Here is a 27,386-nt window from a genome sequence, read left to right as displayed (position 1 = left end):
TTTCATTGGCCACTCTGACCAATTGATTTTTCCCAAGGATATCCAGAGGAAGCGAGCTCATTTCGACGGCGCTATATCCAGCGAAATTCGCAGCGGAATACAGCTGATAATCGAGCTTTATTTCGCGTCGGCTGGCGCAAAGTGGCGTCATCGGTGTTCCCGGCGATAATAGGAGCCCACTCGGGGCGCAAATGGGACGTTCTTGTTCGCCGACTTATCGGCTGATAAGCGGTCCGCGATAAAAACAGAGAGGCGAACGCTCGCTAATCCAGTTTTCTGCGTCTGTTGATTGCGCGCGACGGCCGAGCCATTCGATGCCCTCGCGTATCGGCAATCTCGAAAGCCTGGCCTAATTAAAATACTCGTCGCTGGGTTCCCCTTGCACCATCCCGAATCCCTTTATCCGAAACTTTCCCTCCACTTCTCGCTCGATATCGCCCTCGACGACTGTCGACTCCCCTCACCCTGGCGACTTTAATGCCCGATTACGTGGAGGTCGATCAGGTGATAATTGGCGATATCGTTATGTCCATTAGCATAAACAGCTGCGTTACTGTTCTATCTTATAGTGATTGAGAGCATGGGATTTATTGGAGGGACTCGAATAACAGACTCAATTTTTAGGATTTTTATTTATATTCGTTTTGCCCTTGTAAAGGAAATTTTATTTTTGGATACAAAAATCGCGGCAATATGTTATATTGCTGGTAATCAGTAGTTTCACGTGTTTTACTATTTTTAGTATTCGTGTTCAGGAAGCTATTACATCTTCTTCTCGATTCCACTTTCCATTAAAGACACCGTCGCGGGATAAATAAATCGATGAATGTTAAACTGTTCGAAGTGGTCCAATTTATCATAAGAATCTTTGCTACTTCGTGATATGCTAATGAATGTTCCACTTCCTTCGCGACTGGATAAGAAGCAATCACAGTCGCCCGGCGCGCCCAATTACTAGACAGTAATTAAAACATTCGATGTCGGAGAGCAATTTATCATTCTTCCCCCTTCTCTTTCGATAATGAAATCTGTAATCGAGAGATTCCCGCAATAGTGTGCGCCGCGGTGAGGATTAAAGTTGTTTATAGGCGTGTCAGACGATTAAGCTAATGGTTTTACGCCTATTTCGTGGGCAGCGGTAACGAGCAATCTCTGTCATCGTTGGAACACGTCTAATCGGAGGCGTGACTAATTAACGTGCCGATGCATGCCCGCGACTTTGTCGCCTTCGCTATCTCTATATTCATCTGGCCCGCTAACGAGGTCGATTATCGAGAAACTCTCGTTCGGCTAGGGGCCTCATCGCGAGCGCGATTCCGCGACACGATAACCGTCGATTACGCGTTTATTTCGCCGGCTGAACGACTATTATTGGGCGAATTCCCGTCGATTGCGCTCGATATTAAGTAGGTATTGTTCGTAGCAGTATCCACCTTGTCGATAGGAACTCGAAAAACAGAAGCACTACAGTGGCGGGTAATTTTCGAGTCGATCGTGCTCGGAATTTTCCATCCACACAACAGCGGAACGCAGTTTACTTTGGTCCCATTAAATGGAACTCGACCGCCATTTAATTTAAGGGCTGCTCCGCGCTGGTTCCAGGTTTATCTGGAGCACCCTCCAAGTTCCTAACTTCGTTCCGTAACAGTGCTCACGGAATTTCCAAAATATATCGCCTCCGATATCCAGATATGGAATAATACTATCGAATAGCGCGAGTGGCGATGGTCATGTGGCGGATCGGCGATTAAAACAGGTCGAAAACTCGCGTCGAGGAGCGGAATGGAAATTACGGTATTCGCTGTGTAATTGACCCAGAATTGCGACCCTTCATCGTAGGAAATACATTGAGCCTGGCATCGGTAGGAATCATCTCTGTGGCTAGAAGTTTGATGTATGCGCGGAGTGTGTGCGCCTGGGCTCGACTCATTACCGTGAGTCACGACCGACTTGACTCCCTTAATCGAAGGTTAAATCGTGCCGCATGGCTCGGCCGACGTCTGTATTTTATTAACGCGAGCCGCAGAGGGAGAAGAAGATCCGAAAACGATCCCACGTTGGCCCCCCTGTCACCCCCGATTATCGACCCCCGAGGGAGGTTTATGGGTTCTTCGTACTTTATATCGGACGCATCTTGACGACCGTCCGCGGCAGATTTATTGGGACGCTGGGAATATCTGCCTGGGGGATCAATCCTTTAATTGCCGGAGCCGAGTTCTTGATGGCTCAGGAGATCTTGAGGTCTTTATTTTGATATTCGGAGCCTGCCGAATTTTATCTTTATAGGTTTTGTTGATGTAGCCTCTTCTGAGAAACAGGTTGAACGTCACAGAACTGTATTATAATGTAGCTTCAAGGTTCTTCTTAAAAGTGGGCCCCAGAATTTTTGGAGCCACTGTGATATTCCCTTACTCGTTTCTCCATCCTTTGGCAACCCTCAGAACCTCTTATCATAAAGATCCTCAGGTAAATGACTTGCCAGTCATCGGTAATGCATCACGAGCGCTCGGTAAGGCCCCTTGGGCCTTTTTCAAGGATCGGTAACGCATCCTCAGTACCACAGTAGACAGTGTACCATATTTGCAGCTTCCCTCACCAGATTGTGCTGCAGGTACACAGGGCCCGTGGGCCCCGCAGTCGCTGCCTGCTTTATCGGCGCAGAGTTAGCTCTAACGTGGCGTAGGCAGGCCCCGTAGGTTCCCTCCGCCTGGAGAGTCCGCTGGATCGCGGCGAAACCGGTTTGAGCGGGGCGTGCACGGGAGATCTCTCGGTGGAGATTTGAATTTCACCGCAAAGAGCGGATCCTCTTCCTCCTTCTCGCTGCCTTCGCCTTTCTCCTCCGATTGAGAAGGCTTCGGGGCCTGAAATCAACGGCGAAGGGTAGCCCGACGTTTCCTCCAGCGGCAGGTCCGTGTTTTCGTTTGCCGACGCGGTTTTACGCGCCTCGGACCGATTACACGGTCCTCTGGTCCTCGAGTTTCTGATGGGCCCACATCGTTGAAGACTCTATCTCGGGAGAAGAGGATTCTACAATCTGATACTTGGGATTTTATTCAGAAATCACTGAGAATTCTTTTTTTATTGAAGGTCGAAGGACTTTCGAAGTTTTCTTGGATGCAAAGCAGTCGTTAATGGAATTCAGTAATTGCGTGTTCTCGTGAAGGGTCCAGTAGGCCCTTTCGGGGGAAGAGACACGGGTCCTGAAGCCTCACACGCGACAGGTGCTTCGATGGGCACGCTGGGAGGGCCGACGCGTCCTCGAAATTCGGGCTCTCACACTTTTCGAGCATGCGCTCGTTAATCAAGCGTGAGGCCCTTCGGGTAACCTCCTTGTAGCCGATCCTCCAGCGTGAACCTACTTACTCGGGCCCAGACTCGTTCAGAAATCGATCCAGGTCCCCGTACATTGACCACGTGACTTCTACCAAGCCTCTGACGCCACATCCACGTTGTGTCCTCAAATGTTTGATCATATTTACCAACCATCTACTCGTAGCGCCATTGCCCATTCAGCTTCTATTGTACTTCAGTCCCAAGGAACCCTGAATCGAGCATTCAGTCCCAAATCGGCAGATCTCTGAGGAACAAAGTTGCTGCCATTCCCAAGTAATCCCAAGGCAGTTCCTCGCACCCTCGACACGAAACTCCGTGCCGAATCTCTCTTTGGCGCAGCAACGAGCTGAGTTTAATCTCCGCATAATCGTACTCGGGGAGGCTGGTCAGGTAGAGGGGGGTAGAGTTGGGTCCGGTAGTGGTCGTCGGCCCCTGGTGAGACCTACCTTTCCTCTTCTTCCCAGCGGCTTCCCCACGGAGCCTTCGATCCTACTCTCGTGGAGGGTCGTAGGAGGCCCACGGAGTGGGACGTTGAGTGGCTGGCTCAGGGGAAAGGGAGCTGGAGGGACAGAGGGATCAGCAGCTAGAAGTAGCGATGGGCCCTTCCGTGCGAGATTCTTGAGCAAGGCCTGAATGGCATTCGAATGGAGGAAGATTGAACTGTTTCGGGGCCTTGGACTCTGGGTCCAAGGATCTTGGAAGTGTTGATTAATGTAGAGTCGCTACTTGAGGAATTCCCAAGTGCGTGAATGATTAAGGTTAACTGAGCTGGAGTATTGAGGATTTCTCGACAGTTTGTGACCTGGAAACGACGCGACTCGAGCACATCGCTGGCACTGTAGGACCGAGCAGATCGTCGATTAATGAAAATGGAGCTCTCGGTTCGAAGTCCTCCAGCAAGTAGATTATACGAAGCTCCTCATATCGTTGAAAGTACGGAAGATCACAAATCTTTAGACTTCTAAGACTGAGAAAAATTGTAAAGTACCGAGGGATCTAGATGATCAGGATTTAAGGCTCAGAGCATGCTACCTTTTTCAACGAGAAAACGTCTCAACGTCCCACCGCTGTATTACCATCACGAAACACAGGACCCCGAGTTCGCAGTTCGATTAATGAAAAAGGAGGATACGCGAGGTATTGTTTACGAGAGGGCGGCCATGTTGGATTCTTGTTGCCGCTGTAGATCAAAATTATAAGGCGGAACACGCTTCGGGACGTCCGTTCAGGATCCTCGCGAGATACCCAGATCCAAACTCTTTCCTCTGTATCATCCCTCCCTCTCCCTCTTAGTGCTACCCCTTGCAGCCGTTCTCCTCCCTCCAAAATCTGGCTCCCTTCGCCAGTGATCAGGGAGAACCGGCCCGTCGACGAAACGAGAGCAGCGTCGATCTCGTTTCGGCTCTCGTCCGCTGCTCGCTCGCCAGCCAGTTTCGAGAAACCATTCATTCGTCGGGGATGGCTCGGGTGACGCGTATCGCGTGTCACCGCGCCAGTTTGTAGCCACTTCGTGGAGCCTCGAGCTTTTTGCTCAGAAGTTGGCCAAGTCAGCGTTCGAGACAATTGGAGCGCGGCTTATTCGAATGACTTTATCATTTGGTCCAGGCGATCCGATGGCTCGAGAGCTGCCGAGGGTCGGTCGTTACCTACGACTTCATGTAGACTCGGCAGTTGTTGAAGTTCCACGGAGATGTGCGAAGTTAAAGTGGTGTATTTAGGTAGTCGTCGCTTCGACGTCTCCGCCGCGTGTCGGGGAACGTTTAAGTGCTCGGGACACGCAGAGGATCGTCAGAATGTAACGTAATGACATTTTGAACTGCCTGCCGCTGAAGTAGCTCCGTTTACGTGATATCTGTCGCTTATGCAGCCAACTTTCGAGTAGCTGAATTTGGAAAACGATATTTGTTTGAGATAGGGTCTTCTTGAAAGCTCTGTAGGTCTAACTTTCTTGTCTTGATTGAAAGGTCCACCGTGGAAGTGGGTTATTTTGTACTCATTGAAGGGTTTTTACGGACGCTCTCAAAGTATGCCGTAATGTCTGTCGTCCATTAAGTTAACAGCGCTTACCGTTTCGGAGGGACATAAATCACGAAGGAAAGGGCCTCCTTGGTGGATACGGATAACGAGCAATTAACAATGAGCTGCTTGGACGGCGATTATCGTCGTGCGTCTATAACTTCTAAAAAGTCTATAACTCCGAAAACGCAACAACGTCCACGCTAGTCGCGAAACACGAACGTGCAATTAAGAAGAGTACGTAGAAGGTTCGTGGTTAATGGCACGGTACTGGCTGACTCTCATTGGCCAATTAACAGTAGAGGAAAAAACAAATGTTCTAAACATGAAGGTTTTCCCTTGGCGGTAGAGGAGAGCATAGCGGGTTAATTGGAGGAAATTAATTAGGTTAGGTAATATACCATCGGTTGACGTTAGTTAGTTGATGGGACAGCCTGAACCTGATTTGGTTATTTCTGCTTGTGGGACAGATAACTCGTGCACTTTCATAGAATTATGGATCTCGAGGGAAGGGGCAACTAATTGCAAAATATATTTTTTGTTAGAGGTTTATTGATGGCGGCTACAGAATTAGATAATTCTTAATGAGTACTTAGGGAAGTGTACACTCTTTAATAGCGAAACGCTATAGATATTTATGATAGATTAGAAAGTTCCATCAACCTAAACCGTGAAAAGGTTAAACACCTTCGTACTAGGTATCTACTGTCTCATCGTTGTACGGCTCACATCATAGAAAAACCGAATATACTCGTGATGGTATACTGTACCCTCAGGCACGAGCTTGTAAAATGTATTGGAATCGTTTCTGCTGAGAAGATCATTAAAGATTCCTTAAGAGAATTGAAAATTCAAAAACATCAGGTTTGAAAATTTGAAAATTCAAAAGCTTTAAATTTGAAAATTCAAAAACTTGAAATTTAAAAATTAAAAAATTTAAATACTCCAGATTTTGAAGACAATAGTTTATGCATTGATTTCCTATAATTCCATCACAGCAGAGAATGAGAGAAAAGGCAGTACTTGAAAGAGTCGAATAAACAGAGGCAATCTCACAGCAAGTAAATAACGTATTCACAAACAACAGTTCACTGAACGAAGTGAAGCATCGGAGAGGCTGGCCGAGCGGGATAGTCGCTCGCGCAAGCCTCGGAGGTCGAGGGAGATGCCTAAGGTGAGTCTAGGGCCCCAGCCATTTTTCCACACAGCATCCACGAGCAACGGTCCACGGTCGGGGGACCGGTGCCCCCACTTCCACGGCCTGTTGCCCAGGCCAGACATCCTGGACCCCGGTCCGCCCGTGTAGTGCCTTCCACCTAACTGCCTGAGCGGGCAGTCGAGGCTCCTGGAGTTATCTCGAAGCCACCTTAGAAGAGATAGGGCCCCGGCCACGGAGCTGGCTTCCAGCCGACAATGACGCCCAGTTGAACTCGGCGAGTCGCCACTATCGTGCTCCTGCAAACGTGAACCGCGCGACTCTTCCACGAAAGTTTTACGGTTGCGAAAGAGCTCGACAGGTGCCAGTGAACCTATAGACGAGAACCTATCCTTTACACAATCGTGGCTCCTTCGCACGAGCATCACAGTAAGTCCTCGAAGGAAAGAGAAGGTAGAAGGTCTCCGAAGGTGTTTCTCGAAATTTCTCAAGGAAAACTGTGCCTCTCCTGGTCTCGAGCTTGGATCCCCTGGCGGTGGATAAACGTTTCAACCCCTCGCTCGATTAATCAACAAGGATACTCGCGTCTCGGGTTTCTTCAGTGGTAAACCGTTTGCAATGTGATCGGGTCCAGTGGCGGTTTGTTGGTCGTGTGACAGGTGGCAGGGAATAGGTGAACGAGTAAGATGTGCGAGTGCGGTGGCGAGTGTGCCGAGGACACGATGAACTGGCAGCTCGCGGGATGCCCGGGTGACCTGTGAACCTTCGTTTCCTGTTTTCGATACGAACGGAGAAACAGAGGGGGAGCAGAGAGACAGAGAAGGTGAGACGGAGGCGCGCGCGAGGCAAGGTGCGAACGAGCCAGCAGCCCGAGGAAAATTCTGGCCGACAACGAGCCTCGACCGCCTGAGATGGCCACCCTGGGCCTCTCCAAGGTCTTCATACTGGACAAGTACTTTACGGAGCTGCAGAAGTTCTGGGAGACCGAGAAGAAGCTGCAAGGTACGCTGTCGCCTCCCCCTGTGTCGATTTCACGGACCTTGCTCGGTTTAAACGCGACCTCCCCGAGTCGGGGGCGAAGGGGGACACGGATTCCCGAGTCGAGTGGCTTTTGTCGATCCAAGGCGAGATTATCGCGCGTTCCTCCGCGAGGCAGAAGGGAAAACGCGCGCTCGAGTTTCGTCGAGCGCTCCACGCGCTGGGATTAAGGGCGAATTTTTAATAGCTGTTGGGAAACTCCTTCCTTTGCATTTCCTCCCCCTGCCCCCCCTCGTTTCTTTTTACCGCCGCCATCAAACCCCTTCACGGCTTTATTCGTCGCGCGGGACTTAATTCAACCCCCTGGAACGTAATCAAGTTACAAGTGGCTCCTCTTTTACGGGGCGTTTTGGAATTGCCAGTTTTTAACGACGCCATGGCGCCGGGCCCTCGCGGGGGTACTCTACGCCCCTGACCACCTGAAAACGAGGAGCCAGTAGGAGAAGTTACCTGCGCTTTACAGTTAAAACAGTCCCCGCGGTTTCTCTCTGTTGATAGCCACGCTGTGTTCTTTATCGTGGACCCTACGCGAGGAGAATCGTGGAAGCTTTTTCTCTCGGTGGTAATCTTTATGCTTGTGTCTCTTATGCTCATGGGGAGCTAATTATATTTTGGACGTGTCTCGACACCTGTGGAGCGACCTTAACCCCTTAACTGGGCATGTGTTCTGAGAATATGACCATTTTGTGGTGAAACACTTTGAGACTGCTATTTTCGAGATATTTCTGTTATTTTTTATTCATTCTGGCGTTCTGGGATCTTGAATAATTGTAGTAATTCAGAGGTAGAACACCAGATTTTAGTTTGACAGAAATTATCAGCAGCTCTGCTGTTTGATGGTAATCCTTCCTCTCTGATTCCGTTTGTCCCCAACAGTGTTCATCTAATGAGACAGCACTCTGTTTTTGCTTTTCTCTTATCTACTCGTTTCTCCTGTGAAGAGCCCCCCAGACGCAGATAGCGAGGGAAAAGGGGTGGGTTCAGGGAAACGCGTGGCACCGTGGAGTCTACTCGGTTCACATCCTCCTTCGCTGTATTTTTCTAGAATTTATACGGCAGTCGCGGGTGATTCGCGTCACGTACGCGTTGCTGTAATCTCCTTGACGCGACAGAGATTAAAATTTCGGCCCGCTTTCCATGCTTCGTACGCTTTATTTCGCAGCTTTGCCCGCGCCTCCCCCGCGACTTTTTCCTTTCCTTCTGTCCAAGCCGTCGCCCCGATGTTTTCGCGCTCCGCCGCGCACAGTTAACGAAATTTATTATCTCATCACAGTTTATTCTCTTTCCTGCTCGTGATAGCAATCGTAATTCTTACTTTATCCATTAATCCCCCGGAGGCATACTGTTTCCTCTCATAAACCGCGCGCTGAAACATTAAATACTTTATCATCGTTTCGCTCCTCGTTCCTTATTCTCCTGGCCGAGCAGGAAGAGAGGGGAGAAGGGAGAGAACACCTCTGAATCATGGGGGCCCTCTTTCACTCCTGGACCCTTGCACAACCGGCCGAGCCTCGCGATTCATTTTCTCCCCCGCGATTTCGTCGAATCTCCCGCGCTCCTCGGCCCACTTGTTCCCACGCCCACGCGTGGCTCCAGCGTTTTGTTTACCTCGTGCATGGGAGGCAAGGCTCGGCCATCCAGCTCGCGAAAAAACGCTGAGAGTATAATATCGGCGTCCCGTGGAAATCGAAACGCGCGTTTCCGTCGTTGGGCAACTCGATTGGCCAATCGTGTTACGTGCTCGAACACGTGCAGGATTCAGAACGCGAGGGGAAATTTATGGCTTCAGTTTGCTGAGTGGTCTTGACGTTATACGGTCGATCCTGATCATCCTCCTTTGGGAAGAGATATTCTGTCTTGTTTAAGAAATTGTATCGGGGAGCTAGTAAGTGGGCGTGCGAACCACTTTGTGTCAAAAATACCTCCTATGTATTTTATTGATTCTTGTTTTTTAAGTGGCAAATGCCTTTACTTAAACCCTCTTTCACTGAAGCCTTTTTCTCTTATTAAAATATACTGTTAGGAAACACGTATAGACCTGCAATGTATTATAGGTTTTTAGTGCAGAATGTTTCACAGTTCAGTATGGAGAGCAATTTGTGGTAGAAGTAAGAAATTCCATCACGCTAGGTCTGCCCGAACAGTAATTTAGTTATTGCTATCGGTGGCAACAAAGTAGTTCCACCGTTTCGCTCTGTAAAATTGATAAGGATGACAGAGGGTCGGCTGTCGCGGAGGAGGACAGATCCCCGATTGCACGTCGCAATTAAGGGAACAAAAGAAGCGAACGCGCGGATTGAATTGCGAAAAAGAGTGGTACAGGAAGCGGTTACGGTGCCTCGGGCTTAGTAATTGCATTTCTTGCGGGAAAGCACGCATAATTATGTCCCCGGACGTGAGAGATCCTTCGAGGTATCGTTACATTGCGTCGCGTTATTCGAGGATTATACTTCCCTAACGGAGTAATTAATAGTTTTTATCGGAGTCGTTAGAATCGCGATTCCCCCTTTTCCACGACCATTACATGCCTCGATGAAATCGTTGGAGGAAATTGGAACAATTTAAATGATTGCGTTACGAGGAGACCATGTGAAGTTCATTTGAGGATCTGTGGCTAACCCTGCAGCCTTGGGATCGTTAATCGCTTCTGCAATCGATCCTGACCGTAACCTCTTGCATTTCAATATGGAGCTTTCTGGATGTAAATGTTCTTCTCCCGTTACACCTCTGCGAACTATCCCTAAAAAATTTATGTTACGTATACTAGTTTCATATTCTTCCGTATCTCCATCATTTTATAGAATCAGTGTTCCATTTTTTCTCAGTCTAATTTCAAGAACTAATTTTCTAGAAAAGATCGTCTCAAAAAGTATTTAAAATCCAAGGCACCAATATTTCAATTCGCAGATCTCAAAGCTACCAAAGATCATTTTAAAACACTTCTCAGATTCAAGAGAACAATACTAGCATCTCCCAATCATCTCCTCCAAAGATCACAAGCTGTCCAAAGTCTCTCCGAGATAGGATCCCCCAGGTCAACCAGTTCACCTCGCGTCCCTGTAACAGTCTTGGCAGCCCCGAAGGCCCTTTCCAAAGACCTGTCCGCCTTAAAAATCACAACCTCGGGCAAGCACAGGTCCCTCGATCTGCTTATTCCCACGGACAGCCTCTCCTCCCGCGACATCCTTCTCCCAGCGGTCTCCCTTGACCCATCTTCGAAAGTTCGCGGAATAAACTGTCCACGAACCGAGTGTTGTTCGTTGGTCGTCCAGGGAGATGAAAGGAGACTGCATCCCGCGATCCTCTCGCTCAGATTCACGCGGGGCAACGGCCTAAGCGAGTGTGCATCCACTGCAACTGTCCGGTTCGCGTTAGCTGGTGTGCGCCCCACGTGCAGCTGCATTACGAGGCCTAGCGATGGCCTCGAGACGCTTGGGAGGATTTAACGAGGCCTCTGGGTCCACTGGAACACTTTTTTCGGGGGTCCAGCGAGCGCTGGGCTCGATTTGGGGCAGCAGGGTTCTGGACCGAGTCAAGGGGAATCGGTGCTCGCGCGATTTGCATATTACTGCTAGTACTTTAGAGGTTTTAAGAGTTGTTGAGTTTGGATGGAGGTTCTGAGCGTATGAATAAAATTGTTCGTATGTTTCTGAGCGAGAGAGCCGAGTGGCCATCGCTGATACTCGTGCAGACCCGCGGTGCTAGTGTGTTCGCGTGTTTTTCTCCGCGCAGGTCGCTTTAAGTGGCGCTCATACTGAGCGCTTCCTTTTGTGATTCTGTGCTGGAGTCTTGTGTTCGAAACAGCTCCTTCAATGACAGAAGTCCTGAATTTAGATAATTTCGCGTAATTACAATAAAGAGGGATTCTCTTTGCAGCTGTTCGTCTTGATTAACCCCTCTTATTCGCTGAAAGGCACTCGAAGCGCGTAATGTCTGTGCTAAAGAGTCTGAATCTACTCTTTGGTGAACGCCACTGTGCTCCTGGCTCCAGCAACGCGTACTTTCGCACACGGTCGCCGTTACTCGAGCTTCCTGCTTTGATAACGCTCCGCACAAGGTCGTTACGCTTATTGCCACTTCGTTACCAGCATTACTGTTATAAATTTCGAAAGTGGATCGGTACCGTGGGAAATTAAGGTGTAATTAAACACGCCTTGTTCGTGCTTAGCGTATCGGTACGTTCGCCTTCTCCTTTATTTTCGCTTTTGTCAAATTCATGTTTCCTACAAATCTGTTTTGCCATGTAATTAATCTGTTATAGCGGAACGAACTTATTTTAGAACTCAACTCCTGTTCCAATTAGAGATCGCTTATATTATTGATACTCTATTTTTCAAGCTTCCAAGTTCTCCAGACTTTTGACGATCCAAAGTTCCTAAAAACTTCTTCTGCATATTCAAAGTTCTCTCAAAGTTCAATTTTCTCTACAAATCTCTATATCAGATTTTGTCTATAAGTGTCTGCGTTAACTTTAGATTCTTCCATAAATCTTTACCTCTAGAATTAAACTCAGTATTCGTCTCCACGTGTGTACGACCCTTAAGGGCAGAGAAACAGCCAGGATTAACCCGCATCTGATTAGACCCCGAGGTCGAGCCCAGTTCTCCGCCACGCACACAGAGTCACACGCTCCGTCCCTTTCTTCGAGGCCTCTTTGTAACAGCGCAAAGGCGGAGGAGTTTCGATTTCACTCGGAAGGTGAAAAAGGTGGCTGTCGACGCGTATCCGTCGAGTTCCTTCGACTCCACGGAAGGTACACGCATTCTCGGGCCCCGACGTCATCGTTTCGCGTGCAATATCGCGCGTGCGGTTTTCGGCTGGGTCCAGCATCGACACGAGCGCGAGAATTTGTGGTCTGCTCGTGATCCAGGATGTTTTCGATCATTTTGCTCTTTCCTGGTCTCCGATCATTTATGAATGACTAATTTCCTGCCTTTTACAGACATCTAATTGACCTAAAGTATTAGACTATCTCTCTAGATGAAATTGAAATTCAGGAAAAAAATTGTACCCTGTATCAGACCTTCGAAAAATCATCGAAGGAAGGATCACCAAAAACTGCATCGAATCCGATCGCTGGGACAGCAGGATTACTCCAGGCACGCGAAATTGTTTCCTCGTGATCTTCCAATTAAAATTTTTCTTCCATTTGTCTCCCCTGCGCAGCTAAAAATTTCGATTTCCCCTGGCTCGCGCCAGAAATTGCTTTTACCCCGTTCCTTCCTCGCTCTCTTTTTTCCCCCGTCGTTAGTTCGGTCTTTGCGCAGGGTTTAAACTTCCCTCTGCACAGTCCCAGGTTTTCCCGGCTTTTCAGCCAAACCGCGGCCCGTTGTTACGCGTTAATCGAGTATCTCCGACGAACCGAAAGCGATTACAGCCATTCGATTCTTCTCGTGCCCCTTTTTCCCGCATCTCGATGGATCTAATGGGTTTGCTCGTGCCGTTTTGCGCGTGGAATTCGCCACGTTGGTTTTTCCACCGGAAACCGAGAAGTCTGTCAACGGGACGAGAGATAGAGGCTGCTTCACGTTGCGGATATTAAATTAGAGGGGCAACGGTGTTCTTCAGAGATTCGTCGCGACCTGGTAATCGCGAGGCGCGCGGAGGAATGCAGAATATCTTGTCGGATCGATTCGTCTTCCTCCTTATCTGGCCACTCGCGTCGAACAGGCCGCTCGAGATAGCGTCCTCTCCTCTTAATTTAACTATACACGTGCTTTCCACATTTTTCGCGCTCCTAAGACTTATTTCGGGCCCCGCTCGTATGTCCAATATCTGGGAGAGAAATTTTATTAGCGATTCTTTTAAACTGGGATCCTGAAACGAGGCCATAGTGTCTTTACTGAAAGTAAAGAGTCGAATTAAATTTAAAAGTGGAGCAGAGAATTTTTAGTACACGGCTACTTAGCGTGCAGGCTCCATAAAGGGAACTGAAGTGCTTCCCAATGACCAGGATGCTGTGCATCACGTCTCCCCTGTCGCGAATAAAATCCACAGTCAACTTCCCCTCGAGCCTCGCTCCAGGACGAGGTTTCACGTTCCGCTAGGTAGCGGAGTTAACGCGAATGGGGTGTAGACGCGCGATCCCGTGAGAAGAAGAAGACGAAAAAGAACCTGTTTTCTCCGAACGAGCGTTCAGCCCCGAAGGTGTACCTGTTCGCTTTAATTCCGCCGCAGTAGGACCTGCTCTCCGTGGCGTCTACCTGCCCGCGTCCTTTTTCGTTTGTCTCGGTCCTCCGGCTCGATTCTCCCATGGTTCGCGTACCCATGCCCCCATCGAAAGTGGCGAGGATAATTAATCATCGACGCGCACCTCCATCGTTTATCCTACCCTCGTTCCGACGCTGAGAAAAGTCGAACACTTGTCTGAATGGAGTCGTTGAAAAGGGGATGCTGCACGGCTTGAGATATAAATTTTTATTCAAATCTCCTCCAGTGGGAATTGAAGGGTACAGTAATATTAAGTGAGCCTGTATTTATACATATAAAACACCCTGTCTAGAGCAATTTCTCCAGTTTTACATGGCTCAAATGTCGTCTATATATAGTATGCGTAATATCGAGCGAAGAAGGTGAGGGGGATCTTGTTTACCCTAAGATGTTAATAACATCCAAGTTAAACGTCGGCTTTATGCCGTAATACCTTTTATTAAGGGGAATCTCGGGGAAGTACGTCAATTAGAGGTGATGCATGACTGTACTTCGGTAACTTGTAAATTAATTCTTTACCGTCTTCTGCTGCGAACTTCAGCCAGTCTGGAAGTAGGATACGCTCGGCCGGAGATAATACTTCCTGATTGCCTTTGTTGGTGCATGCATACGCCGCTTGGATGAGAATCTCGCCCTTTTCGCGCTGCTACTTCGCCCCTTTTATTCTTTGTCTTATTCAGCGAGACGTAAACAGACTTGTTTAATTAATTACTTCATTTCTACCGTGGGATAATGGAGGACTCAGATCCTGAGAGTTTCAAATTAGGTCTATAATTGCGACGCTCCGAGGAGCTTGCGCCCTGAGGTGTCTTTCCTCTTTAAGGATAAATAATTCACGAACGAGCTTATTTTCGGAGAGGTTTCTCTATTGGTTTATAGATTATTTTATCCACATCCGGTTTAACGATATCAGCGAAGGTTCGACGCCCTCTAACGCGTTCTCCCGTTTTTTTTTGGAAGGGGTCAGCGTTTCATAAATTGATTGCCCTTTTTTCGAGAGGCATTTCCCAAAATACGGCTAATTTTTCATGAAAACTCGATTGGCCGCGACTGAACGCCCGTAGTTTCGCGCAACATTTTCAACAGCGCCGATCTCTCGATCATTCGTTGGCGTATCCACTTCAATTAACGATACCGCGTGCTCTCGCGCTAGTTCGCGGGAGTATCGAGGGCGGTCGCGTAAAAAAATTTTTTATCGCTGGTTTTCACCACTTAAGCGCCGCTGGAAAATAAACAATGCATCGTTTGCGAATAAAGACCGGTCGTATCGCTTTTAGGATCGGCTGGGCTTTCGATCGGCCCGCGTGATTGAAAGTGTTCCTCCCCCACAGTTGGGTTTCACGAGTCGCGGTTGTATTTACCTTGCAAAATGGACCACTATACTTTTATTTTATTGCGATACACAAAACCACGGAACTCTCGCTGAACCCTACACCTTTTTCACCCCCGCTCTTGTTCGCTCTTTTCCAAATACATTGCAACTTTTTCCTCACTTCCTTTCATCCCACTCGATTACCTTTGTTCCTTCAGTTTCTTTATTTTCTCAATCCACACCGTTTGTGGACCATTCTTCTCTTCGATTTTCTCTTTCCCTGACCCACTTGGGTTTCCTCTTCTTTCACTCCCCCTCGGGCTACCCCTTCCTTCTTCTTCCCCCTTCGTATTCTCGCTTCGTTTCCCTCTCACCCACAATTTCACCCCTCGATCCAGCCTCTCGACACGCACGCAGTACGCGCGACTGGTTTCGTTGCCGCGCGACTAACTTCCGTATACGAGATTAGTTACATAACAGGTTCTGAGACTTGGGAATAAGTTATTTAACGACGGTGCGCGTGCGACGCGTTATTTACGCGGCCGTTTTGTTTGCGGCGTTCCGCGTTCTCCAACGTGGGACCGTTTCGGCGCTCGATAATAATGTCCAGCTGATAATCGACACGGAACGGTTGTGGCCACGATAAATAGGAGACACCAGGCGTTTCTGGAATTGCCAGCCAGTTTTGCGGCTTCCAACTGCGTCTTGCGGCGTGGGCGTGTGGGTATCTGACGATAGGAAATCGATGAGAGAAGGAAGTGAGAAGAGAGCTTTGGTTAGGCGTTCCTCAAAGGTGATAAGAAATAGGACATTTTTTGTTTCATTCTTCTTGTTAATATGCATTAATGGATTTTCTGGAAGAGCTCAGTATAAAGCTTCCTGGAGTCCTAAAATTCGCAGCCAAAATGAAAATCCCTCTTGACGCCTCGGTTGAAGTCTCCATCGCCCTACTCGATACAGATTTCCGCTCTGGTGTCCCATATAGCGGCAATATCAGTCACAGGGTGACGTGCAAACAATGAATACGAATGACAGCGCGTCGAAGGGCTGACGATCACTTGTCAGGAAAGTTTCGCTCGGTTTTATTGCCGCGAAGATTTACTGTTGCGTTGTCGCGCGTGACAGATACGCGAGCACTAATGCTCCATCTACACTCTGCGATGATTCGCGCGGGAGCTTTGCGGACACGAGGTTATAGAAAGCCCAGGGAACTGAAACAACCGATAATGTTCATAAAATCTCGAAAATACTCTGGGTCTAAGTTTGAAGGAAGAATAGAGGAAGCTTTGTCTTCCTCAAATCTTCCTGAAAAATGAAGCAGGAAGCTGTGCTCGTTACTCCACTTCCTGTTCCATCTAGAGATGGCCCCCTTTCCTGACCCACGAGGATGCTGTTGGTATTCTCGACGCGCACAGAGAATCGTCCCGAGGGTACCGTTAATCTAAGCTACAATAGCAGAGGGAAGCTGAAGCCAGCGCAAACGAGCTGGACGAAGGATCAGTGGATACTTGAAGTAAATCGTGGAGACTGGACAGCATGCTCGCCTGCGTAGCAGCTGACTGACAGCTGTGCCATTCTGGCTCTGACCTCCTGATGCTGAATCGACAGGTGTTTTTTGCGGAATCAGTGGACCTGCATCCTTGACACTGAGACTGCACTCCTTTGCCCACTTAGTCGCATCTGCTTTGAAGCTCGAAGCTCTCCAAAGCGATTCACCCTTCAGATTTCTCTAGGATTACTTGATCTCTCTTATCACTCATAATTTTATCTAAAGAATTGAATTTTCTGGCCATGCATGCCAGGAGACACTTGGCGCGATACTAATCGTCCAGATCGACAGTTAGATACCCATCTGAACAGAGGCCCAGGGACCAGGGACACTGGTTTATCTGAATTTTCCATCTAGCAGCCTCGACAAGTACCCCAGAACATCGCTATCTCTCTCCGTAGCGACAGGATATACTGGTTTCTAATCGGAGCATTTAAAAAACGAACACGTCCGCTATGACAAACTCAACGACCGCGGGTATCTGCGTACCGTGAACCACGGAACCGACCCGCTCGCTCGTGTCCCATATTCGTGAAACCAGTCGAACTGGTGCTCGGCCGCGGCGCTGAAAATTGACTCTCGATGTATTTACCCTGATCGCGGACGGTCGAGGCAATTTTCCTCGATAGGAGCTTATAATGGCGGCATCAGTCGACTTAGATCGCAATTTCAATTAGTATAATAAGCAGAAAGTAGTCGATGGAGAGGTGTTTCACTGTTGCGAAACTTTATGCAGAGGCTCTTGGATCTCTTCCTCGTTAATTGTTCCTTCGATTAACGAGGGAGCACTATGTATCTATATTATCACTGCTCAAACAGTGTATTACTTTAGGTCCCACATTATATTTCTTCTTCCCTTGTGCAGGACTTAATCCCATTATTTGAGAGTGTACGAAAACTCATCGCAAAGTCTGCTGCATAATTTTCCAGTACAGCATCGTCTATTCCCTTTCTAATTTCACGATAGTCGTTACGAACGTTCAGCAGTTTGCCAACAGCTACAGGACAGTTTGTCCCAATCCTCCCGTTTATCGCGAAGCGAATAAATAAGTAATCGCGCGTGGGCGTCATTAGCGAGCGTTTTGGCCGAGTCACACAGGGTTTTTGAGAATCGCCGTGTCGCGTGGTAATTTCTCTGAAATATTCATGGGTCGTGCGCGGCCGCGGAGCCTTCGCAGAGTAATTTTCCGTGCGACGACCATTAACGAAAAACGCCTCTCGTTCGTTGCGCCTTTAGCGGCTGGCTAAATTGCCTATAATGTGGACACACGTTGGAAAATTCAGTCGTTGCCGACGAGCCGACACGGGCATCGGTCGCGCGGAAATTTATACTGGACACCCCTGTCCCACCCTCGCATCCCCTGCGAATAATTCATTTAGAAAACGAGGCCCGGCACCCGAATTTGCGATACAGTGTTTACAGTGGCTCGCGAAACGCGCGATAACCCTTTTATCGCCGCGAGCGAGCAAATATCGGGGCTTTTTTTCTGGGGAAAATGGCGCGTCAAGGCGCCTAAATCGGACCGTTTAATGTGATGTCTGCTCTGGCGAATTTGGGTTTATACAAATGTGGGGAAATGCTTGTGATTAACATACGAAGTCCCATTCGTAATTATTTTCACTTCTAGAGTCGTCTAGAGTCTCAAAAAGGACTTGGGTCAGTTTTGATCTCGGTTAAGTTGCTATTTCACTCGAAAATATTCGTAGCTCGCAAAATCTTGGGTCCTAGAGCTTAAGCCCCAATATAGATTCTCCACTATAGAAGCTCCACTTCGATACTGACGCTCTGGTTTGTCTGTTACAGATGCCTCGTCCTCGAACGAAGCGGTGCACCTACAGCAGCGTCTCAGGAGTCTGAGCACGGAACTGGTGACCCTGAGGAACCGGCTGCACGTGAGCCAGCCGCCGAACAATTCAGGGCCGAACGGCGGCACGTCGGCGCCCCTGTCGAAGAGCCCGGATAAGGGTGGCGTACCCTCGTCCCCTGCGCCCGCTGTGCCACCTAGGACCACGCTACCCCTCTCCGCCACGTTACCCCACGGCCTCGGTCATCCTTCGGGGCACACGCTGACAGCCTCCGCGATCGTTCATCCGCACGCGAATCACGCCGCCGCGAACACGCTCGGCCACAACTCCACCGCTGCCAATAATTTAATATCTGGTCAGTATTGCTGCGATATTCAATTTACCCTGGGCGTTCTAGGGGTGAACTGGGTGGGCGAGACGTGGACAGAGGCTTTGGTAACTTCGCTGCTATTTAGGAGAATAATGGGGAGTCTTGTAAGGGAATTGCTGGGAGCCTATAATGTGGAGGAAGATAGTTATACTGGTTTAGCTTTTTGTACTTGGTGGAAAGAGTATTTGTATGGATTTGTGGGGGTGGATGAGCTGGAAGGTTGAGAATTTTTTGACTGTGCTAGAAATATTGAGAAAATGAGGTTGCTATAGTATGGCAGTAGTAGGATTTTGGATAAGGGAAACGAGTCAGGTATTTTTTAGCGATGTATTTCTATCAATATTCGCCCGCTACACATCCATTTACATCACCTCATTATCATAATCGCCCCTTCCAATTTATTTCCACTCATTATTTCCAACGAAATCGACGTAACATTCGGAAAAGGCTTTAATCGCGACCATATTCGAGGCGATTACAGCAAATTAAAATGTAGCAACCCGTGAGCGGGATGGTCCGATTGTCCACGCGAACGGTGGACGTACTCATTAATATTTCAACGGCGCGTAATATGGGGATTACAACGTTAATTCGTATTTCTGAGGGAGATGGCCCACACAGATCTTCTTAAGCACAGCCAGCGATATTTTAAATAATCTAATACGATTCCCTGCTTAGAATCGTCGAAACAATAATCATGGCTTGTCAGAAAGCGACTATTCCCCTTGGTTTCACAGGGTTTCATGATTTATTTACCATTTTTTGCGTCCTGGATTTTCCGCTTGTTTTTTCGCTGTTTGGATCGACTGGAAAAAAATGGAAAATAACATCCGATCAGACCGCGGCTGCGATTCGCTGTTTATTGCTGCGCCTGGCTATCCCTTCGCGATTTCGACCGCTCGCTGAATGAAAATATTTGCCTCGGTCGACGCTGTTTACTCGCTCGATACGCTCTGTCTGATCTCGAATTCTTTCTGGTTAATCGACGCTTCGCATGACCAAATTGCACGCCGCTGTAGTTCATCGTGTTTCGTTTGAATTTGCTCGAGAACTCTATCGATATCGCCGCTCCATTTTTAAGCTTCTCTGGCCTGTGGAATTTCGCACGCTGGTTAATTAATATTTATGGAGTACGTAGTCACTTTTCAATCGAATACCTTGCAATATTAACGCCTTGCCCGTGTTCTGAATTATTCTTCGTTTTATATTCCTGCCGTCCATTTACTTTCCTCTCTATGTCTTTTAATTTAGACAATCTATTTTTCACACTTAGAATACAGATACATCATGAAATATTTACTGAAAGAAGTAGATTTTGTTCAATTTCGAAGTCAGAGTTCTTTTTAACTGCTAGTAGTTCAACTTTTTTATAATACTAGTAATCAATAATGTGAATTGGTACTTTTTTTCCAGATTTGGACCCACCTAAGCGGCATAATGGTATCCCAGACGACGGCATAGTATCCTGCGTGACAGCTCTGGGCTGTTTGCGTTCGCCGCCGATCTCCAGCATCATCGCCGACGTGAAGAATGCGAAAAGTAATCAGGGTCAGCATCGATGTCTCCCGAAAGGCATCGCAGCTTCGGGGCCCTCCACGGCCCTGGACGACCTGATTCACCTACCAGGGCCCCTCACGGAGGACGCAGTTCTCAAATGCCTGCAGGCTCGATTCTGCGCCAAGCAGTACCACGTAAGCTCCATTTCAATCTCCTAAAATCTAGTCTCCTCGTCTCCTCGCAAAAACAGAAACTCTCGAAGCTTCAATCTACTATTACTAATAATTAATTAGCGTCAATACTACCTCAGGAATAGTAGATTGAAATAGGGTTAGGCCTGATTGAATGTCGAAGGCAACAAGGAAGCTGTGTGGAGCAAAATCAAGGTTCCTCGATCGAACTCGACGTTTCCTCGAGCGTCTCCGCAATTAAATTGCCCAGCGCATCAATCACTCCTGGCTCGATAGTGACGTGAGCGCGTAGCCCAGATACGATAAGTTCGCGGGCCTTCTAATTGAGATGAATGCCTGATTTGCCGTGAGCTGAGGTTCTCTCGCGAGATACGTTCACTAGGTATTTAGCGAGGACACTACCGCGTGAACGGTGTATCGAGCCAGGCTGACATTTCACCGGGTTTGGAAGCCTTTTCCGCTTTGGGAGTGCGAGCTGCAGCGTGCAGTCAGCTGAGACTTCAGCGAATGACAATCTTCTGGTGATCATGATTGAATCATCAGAACTTCCGTGCTGTTTCTATCCGGGAGGTCAGAGGGTCATTGCACGGATGCAACTAAGTGTGGTAATTTAGAATGCATCATCCTGTGTAATCCCGAGGAGCGCCTGTTGGATTCTCGGCCAGACAACACGTCCATTTTTATTCCACCGTTTTCCACGGTTCTCCCTCTTGTTACCCTTTGTCTTACACTTGTATCTTTCTGCATCCTGGTATTAAGAATGCACCCTGTTCGTTGCGCACGTGCGTCGTGCCACGCGCAGGTGGCATGTTCGCATTCCATTATCGCGCTGAGGCGTTCGTGTTTTAATTTCTCCCTGGGCATTCCTTAACGCGTTCCTTTTTCTGGTTGCCTTCCTCTGATAGAGCTGTTTGTTTAAAGTACAGGGGATTTCGTATTCGAAGTACCCCTACTGTTTCCAATATGGGGGTAGCAGTTCAGTTACTCAAGAATTCTTTGTGAACCCCAAATAGAATAATTTCTGTGGCTTTATAGTGTTATTTAGAAGAAAATATTAATCCAGACTTAACTGAGTCCTAGTAGAACGATAGAAGTAACTTTCTTTAAAATTAGGATCATTAGAAAATTTCTGCAGATAGAAATGGAACAGTTTGGAATGGTCATTCTATAATTTAGGAGGGTACAGTAGCCATGTTATCTATAGGAAAATACTGGGATTCGATTTTCCCTTTCCACATCGATTACCACCGTTTATCCTCCGCCCCACGCGAAGTTGTCGCACTTAACGAGGTACCACGGGGCGAAAAGCTTCCCTTTCTCGGCAGATTCTCGGCGTGTCCGCGAGGGAGACGTAGAAATCGGTGGAAGTTTCTCAATAGGTCGTTCGAACGAGAGGAAAGCTGGAAAGGCGAAAGAAAGGGAACGCCTCGGGTAAAAAGTCGATAGTCTCGTCCGGTGACCGCGGACAGATATCGCGTCGCTTGATTGGATCGAGCTACGAACACTGCTGATGGTCCGAGGCAAAAAGGGCCCTGTTTCCGGTCCTGAGGCAGCCGGAGCAATTAGTTTTCGAGGAGGAAACAGTTACGAATTTCCTCAGGAGCACTGCAGAATTTCCTTAAAGAGGCATTATTTGGGAGCCCTTTTTTGGCTGACTTTTTTGAGCTCACAAGAAATGGGAAGAAATAAATAAAATAGCACAGAAATTAATACAGTATATATAAAGTCTCAAGACTACAAGAAAATTTGTATATGAATGGTATTTCCATTTGGAACCAAGGAACTGTCATAAAGTTTTAATATATTCAAACATGGCTCTCTCTTTCAGTAGAATAGAACATAGACTATATAATTGGGAAGGCAAAATGAAACTGAAAGAGTCTCGAAGGAAATAGATAACGTTTAGATAAGGCTTTATTACTGGACTCAGCAGATTGTGGTTTCCCTGTTAATCGACCCTCGCTACTTCCTCGATGTCGCTGACTTTTTCCGGGTCTGGAATGTCAGGATCGGTTGATCTCTAACGCAACTGCGTAGATCATTTTCCAGTCCATCTTGTGGCTGTATCTTCGTTTTTCCTCCGGCTACTCCACTGCTCCTTCCGTCTCCCTCGACTCTCCTTCTTGTTCTTCTTTTCCCTTCAACCTTTTCTCATCTCTCCTCCCTTTCCAACACGCTGCTTCCCTCTCTTCCCGTAGCGATAGCCTCGAGTCGCTTTCAGTTTTGCTGAACCACTTGCGGCGAAAGTTACCTGAAACGAGCCCTTAGATTGTTTGACCCCGTTTCGGGATCACCATCTATGTCAAAGTACTTAAGGAACATTGCTGAAGTTGCCGTTAACACTTTGATAGCCTCACGTTTTGGAGCAAATTGCCTATTAGCTTTCTTGGCATAATGTTCTCAATACCAGTACTTAATTTATCGTAGCTCATTAAGATAGAATAGAGTATATAATACCTGTACATAAATTCTAGGGATTCTAATCCTACAATTAATTCAAATATTGTTGCAAATTTCTGTGCTAAAATATCTAAAGTCTCTCCACTTTTCAACCTTGCTCAGAAAAAGCAATCTCTAAGACAGAGATCACTGTGTATTCTTGTTAACCAGATCTCAGGGGAACTCTGCCATGTAACGATCACAGAGAACAAAGTTGCTCGCGAGCCTGCGACAGAAGGGATCGAACAGGCATCGCTAGCCACGGGCCCCGTCACGGGGACCGGTTCTCTCTCTCCCCACTATACCTTTCGGGCGTTTTTCACCTTTTTGTTCGTCCTCCAGCGTGTTGCTTTCTCTAGGTGGGCTTCTAATAGGAACCAAGGCCCGCCAAAGCCTCGCCGCTCGTAGCCTGTTGCACCACCCTGCGCTCTTTACCTCCTTCGTCTTCTCCTTCGCCTCTCACAACCTCCCCCCTCACCTCCCCTGACCCTCTGCGGTTCCTTCTCCGCCCCGGCTGTCCCGATTTCTAAGTCTCCGACTCGAGGCTTCCTTTTATTCTACTCCTGGGGATATCGCTGAAGGAAGTTGCGGTCTGCGGACTGCACCGAGTGAAATATCACCCTCAGATCGTTCTTTCTCCTTTGCCGATGCTTATCCTAGAATTGACGGCGATTTCGATGCGGGGGATCGATTATGCGGGGCCCTGGGGCGACCACTCTTCCGTAGTGGACGCTGCTGGGGGATCCTTTGGATTTTCACTGGTCCAAAATTGATTCTTCAGGAGTGGGGATTTGGGGATCCAAGATTTGGGGATTAGGGAGGACTTTTAGTACAGTGTTCCCTCGAGAGCTTCTCAATATTTCTGGTTCTTCCTAGAAAAACTGTTTTCTGTCTAGTACAGGTTTGTGGAAGGTGACAGAAACCCTTAACACCTTGATTTTCAAAAAGTCTATCTTAAAATAAAGAGAAAAAGGAAGGAATTTGTAAATTATAGATAAAGAATGTTCTCTGTAATACAACGTGCTAAATCCCTACCTATTGCTGCTCCTAAGTAAATTATAAGCTCCAGTATTATTGATAGAACGAGGTCTACACCTCACTAGGTACGTCTACCATTAGATGGATAATCAGAAGGGTAGATAATCGATCGTGTTTCAGACGAACGTAGGCCCCATTCTGGTCTCCATCAATCCTTATACGGACGTGGGGAATCCATTGACCTTAACGAGCACCAGGGCCGTACCTCTAGCGCCTCAGCTGAACAAGGTAGTTCAGGAAGCCGTGCGACAGCAGTCGGAGACAGGCTACCCTCAAGCCATAATCCTTTCAGGTAAAAACTTGATAAGACCAAATCAACTCTGTCCCACAGTTATGAAAATCTCAATCGTTTTTCCACCAGGGACAAGTGGCTCAGGAAAGACCTATGCCTCTATGCTGTTACTCAGGCAACTCTTCGACGTCGCTGGAGGTGGCCCTGAGACCGACGCCTTCAAGCACTTGGCGGCTGCCTTCACTGTCCTCAGGTCCCTGGGATCCGCAAAGACCGCCACCAACTCGGAGAGCTCTAGGATAGTACGTGACTGCTGCTTTTTTAGTTGAGAATCTTTCGATAAGGAACTAAGGTCGTCGTTTCCTCAGGGTCACTTCATCGAGGTCCAAGTGACGGATGGGGCTTTGTATAGAACGAAGATACACTGTTACTTCTTGGACCAGACCCGAGTGATCAGGCCTCTACCTGACGAGAAGAATTATCACATATTCTACCAAATGCTTGCTGGCTTGTCGCACGAGGAACGAGGTGAGACAATAAACTTCATTAAAATAGAGTACCTAGGTTGGCAATTGTATGAGAGGACTCTGTTTCACTTGGTTGGTAGTCAAACTCAATCTGGAGGGGTACAACTTGAAGAACCTGAGGTATCTTCAGCATGGAGATACCAGGCAGGACGAAGCTGAGGACGCCATTAGGTTCCAGGCGTGGAAGGCTTGCCTAGGTACGTCACACCATTCTTAATAATCGACTTTGAGACAGTTCCTCTTTCTATTTATTCTAGAACTCCAAACCTAATTCAAAGTCCTACCAACTGAATCCCTCACAATTCCCCCTTCCCCCAAATTCACCAAATCTCCCAAATTCCTCAAATCAGGAATTCTTCACAGGTGTCCTAGGTATACCTTTCCTGGACGTAGTGCGAGTTCTAGCAGCAGTCCTGATCCTAGGCAACGTGGGTTTCACGGATCGTCCAGGAGTGGAGGTTGGCGTGATAGGAGAGAACGAGTTGGCTTCGGTCGCTGCTCTTCTAGGTGTCCCACCGCCAGCGCTGCTCAGGGGGCTGACGTCGAGGACCCACAACGCTCGTGGACAGCTGGTGAAGTCGGTGTGCGACGCGAACATGGTACTGTTAGCTCATTGCACGTAATCTGACGCGACCGCTGCCTTGTCGGAGCTGAACCATGTTGAAGGGTATTTGTTTATGCAGTCTAACATGACCAGGGACTCGCTGGCGAAAGCGCTCTACTGTCGAACTGTGGCCACGATCGTCAGGAGGGCCAACAGCCTGAAGAGACTCGGCTCCACGCTGGGAACGCTGTCCTCGGACTCGAATGAGTCTGTTCACAACCAAGCTGAGGTCACCAGTCAGCATGCTTCAACTATTGGCAGCTCTGCAGGTGAGTACTGTGGATTAATTGAGGAGTGCTGTTGATTTTTCATACTCCTTTACACCTGCAATTGAATACATGTAATATATGTCTGATTTGAGGACCTATTCTACTGATTCGCTGCGTCTGGCCTGGTTAATGTCTATCGACAGTAGAATAAGTCCCAAGTCAGACACAATTATTGATGTTCTTTGAACCAAAAAGTTCATGGAACAGCTTAGTAGCTTTGTCGATTCTTTCACTTTGTTCCTGCTCTTTTTATCTTACTCTCAAGCTTCTACCTTGTGTTCCACACAGGTGGCACAGGTTCCAGAAGCATGACAGCACTGAACAATGCAGTGAGGCACGCCACAGACGGGTTCATAGGTATTCTAGACATGTTCGGTTTCGAAGATCCCAAACCCAGTCAACTAGAGCACCTCTGCATCAATCTCTGTGCGGAAACCATGCAGCATTTTTACAACACTCATATATTTAAGAGCTCCATCGAAAGCTGTCGCGACGAAGGCATCCGGTGTGACGTGGAGGTCGACTACGTCGACAACGTGCCATGCATCGATCTCATTTCCTCCTTGGTGAGTCCTGGAACCTGTGTTCCAGCTTCCATTTAAGTTTAGGGCAAGATAGTTGCTCTAGGTAGCCTTGTCAACTCTTTGGTCCACAGCGTACCGGGTTGCTGAGTATGTTGGACGTCGAGTGCTCGATACGGGGCACTGCCGAGAGCTACGTGGCTAAAGTGAAGGTCCAGCACAAGCAGAACCCTCGACTCTTCGAGCCAAGGACCGTCGATTGCAGGTCCTTTGGGATACAACACTTCGCTGGGAGGGTTACTTACGACGCCTCGGATTTTTTGGGTACTACTTGATAGCTTTCCCTCCTCTATTTTCATTTATTCCCTGGAAATGTCTGTCAGGGTGTATTTGTGATTATAGATACCAACAAGGACGTGGTGCCCGATGACCTGGTGGCAGTGTTCTACAAGCACACGTGCAGCTTCGGTTTCGCCACCCACTTGTTCGGTAGCGAACTGAAGGCCCTGTATGCCAGCGACACAGTACCCAGGGGCGTCAGCTTCAGGATATCACCGACTTCCCACACCGATCTGTAAGCTCCCCAAAGCCACCCAAAAGTGGCTTCCTTGAAAGGAGAGGGAGAGCAGAGGCTTGACAACTTTTCACGTATTCTTTCAGTCTGAACGGGGACGAGCCTATCTCCACCTTGACTCAGGATTTCCACACGAGGCTGGATAATCTCCTGAGGACCCTCGTCCACGCCAGGCCCCACTTCGTCAGGTGCATCAGAAGCAACGGGACGGAGACGCCGCTGCATCTGGACAGAGGCGTCACCATGCGTCAGATACGATCCCTTCAGGTCCTGGAGACAGTGAATCTGATGGCTGGCGGTGAGTCTTGAGTGTTACGGGTCCTGAATTCTCGTGGATGCTTCTATTGGCCCATTAGAGGCTCTTGGAGACATTTATTCTAGTTCTATGGTCTCTGATTCATGGGGATTATAGGGTACCCTCATAGGATGCGGTTCAAGGCATTCAACGCGAGGTACAGGCTGATTGCTCCCTTCAAGCAGCTGCGTAGGGCCGAGGAACAAGCTGTGGAGGACACTAAGCTGATTCTTCAGAATGCTCAGCAGCTGAAGAGCAAATTCGGTGCAAGCACTAGTTGGGCGCTTGGCAAGAGGCACATTTTTCTGAGCGAGGGTATTAGGCAGCAGCTGGAAAACCTGAGGTCTGAGACGAGGAGGAGAGCTGCTACAGTTATACAAGTAATTATCATTTCTTCTTTTACTAATCT

General features: G+C 48.1%; 1 protein-coding gene across 1 annotated transcript in view; it reads left to right on the top strand.

The window, feature by feature from the left end:
- Positions 1–27,386, top strand: part of Dachs (unconventional myosin-IXb-like dachs) — a 44,621-nt gene that overhangs the window by 16,127 nt on the left and 1,108 nt on the right. Inside the window, exons 2-15 of the mRNA XM_076390844.1 lie at positions 2,459–2,466; positions 18,419–18,775; positions 20,204–20,481; positions 24,076–24,247; positions 24,317–24,489; positions 24,556–24,715; positions 24,795–24,911; positions 25,078–25,313; positions 25,398–25,587; positions 25,876–26,153; positions 26,243–26,432; positions 26,511–26,682; positions 26,769–26,980; positions 27,095–27,357. Coding sequence (XP_076246959.1) covers positions 2,459–2,466; positions 18,419–18,775; positions 20,204–20,481; positions 24,076–24,247; positions 24,317–24,489; positions 24,556–24,715; positions 24,795–24,911; positions 25,078–25,313; positions 25,398–25,587; positions 25,876–26,153; positions 26,243–26,432; positions 26,511–26,682; positions 26,769–26,980; positions 27,095–27,357 — 2,806 coding nt within the window. The remainder of the gene's footprint in view (positions 1–2,458; positions 2,467–18,418; positions 18,776–20,203; positions 20,482–24,075; positions 24,248–24,316; positions 24,490–24,555; positions 24,716–24,794; positions 24,912–25,077; positions 25,314–25,397; positions 25,588–25,875; positions 26,154–26,242; positions 26,433–26,510; positions 26,683–26,768; positions 26,981–27,094; positions 27,358–27,386) is intronic.

The sequence above is a fragment of the Calliopsis andreniformis genome, unplaced genomic scaffold (assembly GCF_051401765.1).
Source record: "Calliopsis andreniformis isolate RMS-2024a unplaced genomic scaffold, iyCalAndr_principal scaffold0022, whole genome shotgun sequence".
NCBI classification, from domain to species: domain Eukaryota; kingdom Metazoa; phylum Arthropoda; class Insecta; order Hymenoptera; family Andrenidae; genus Calliopsis; species Calliopsis andreniformis.
Note: the sequence above shows the minus strand (reverse complement) of the source record. Positions and strands in the feature narration are given on the sequence as shown.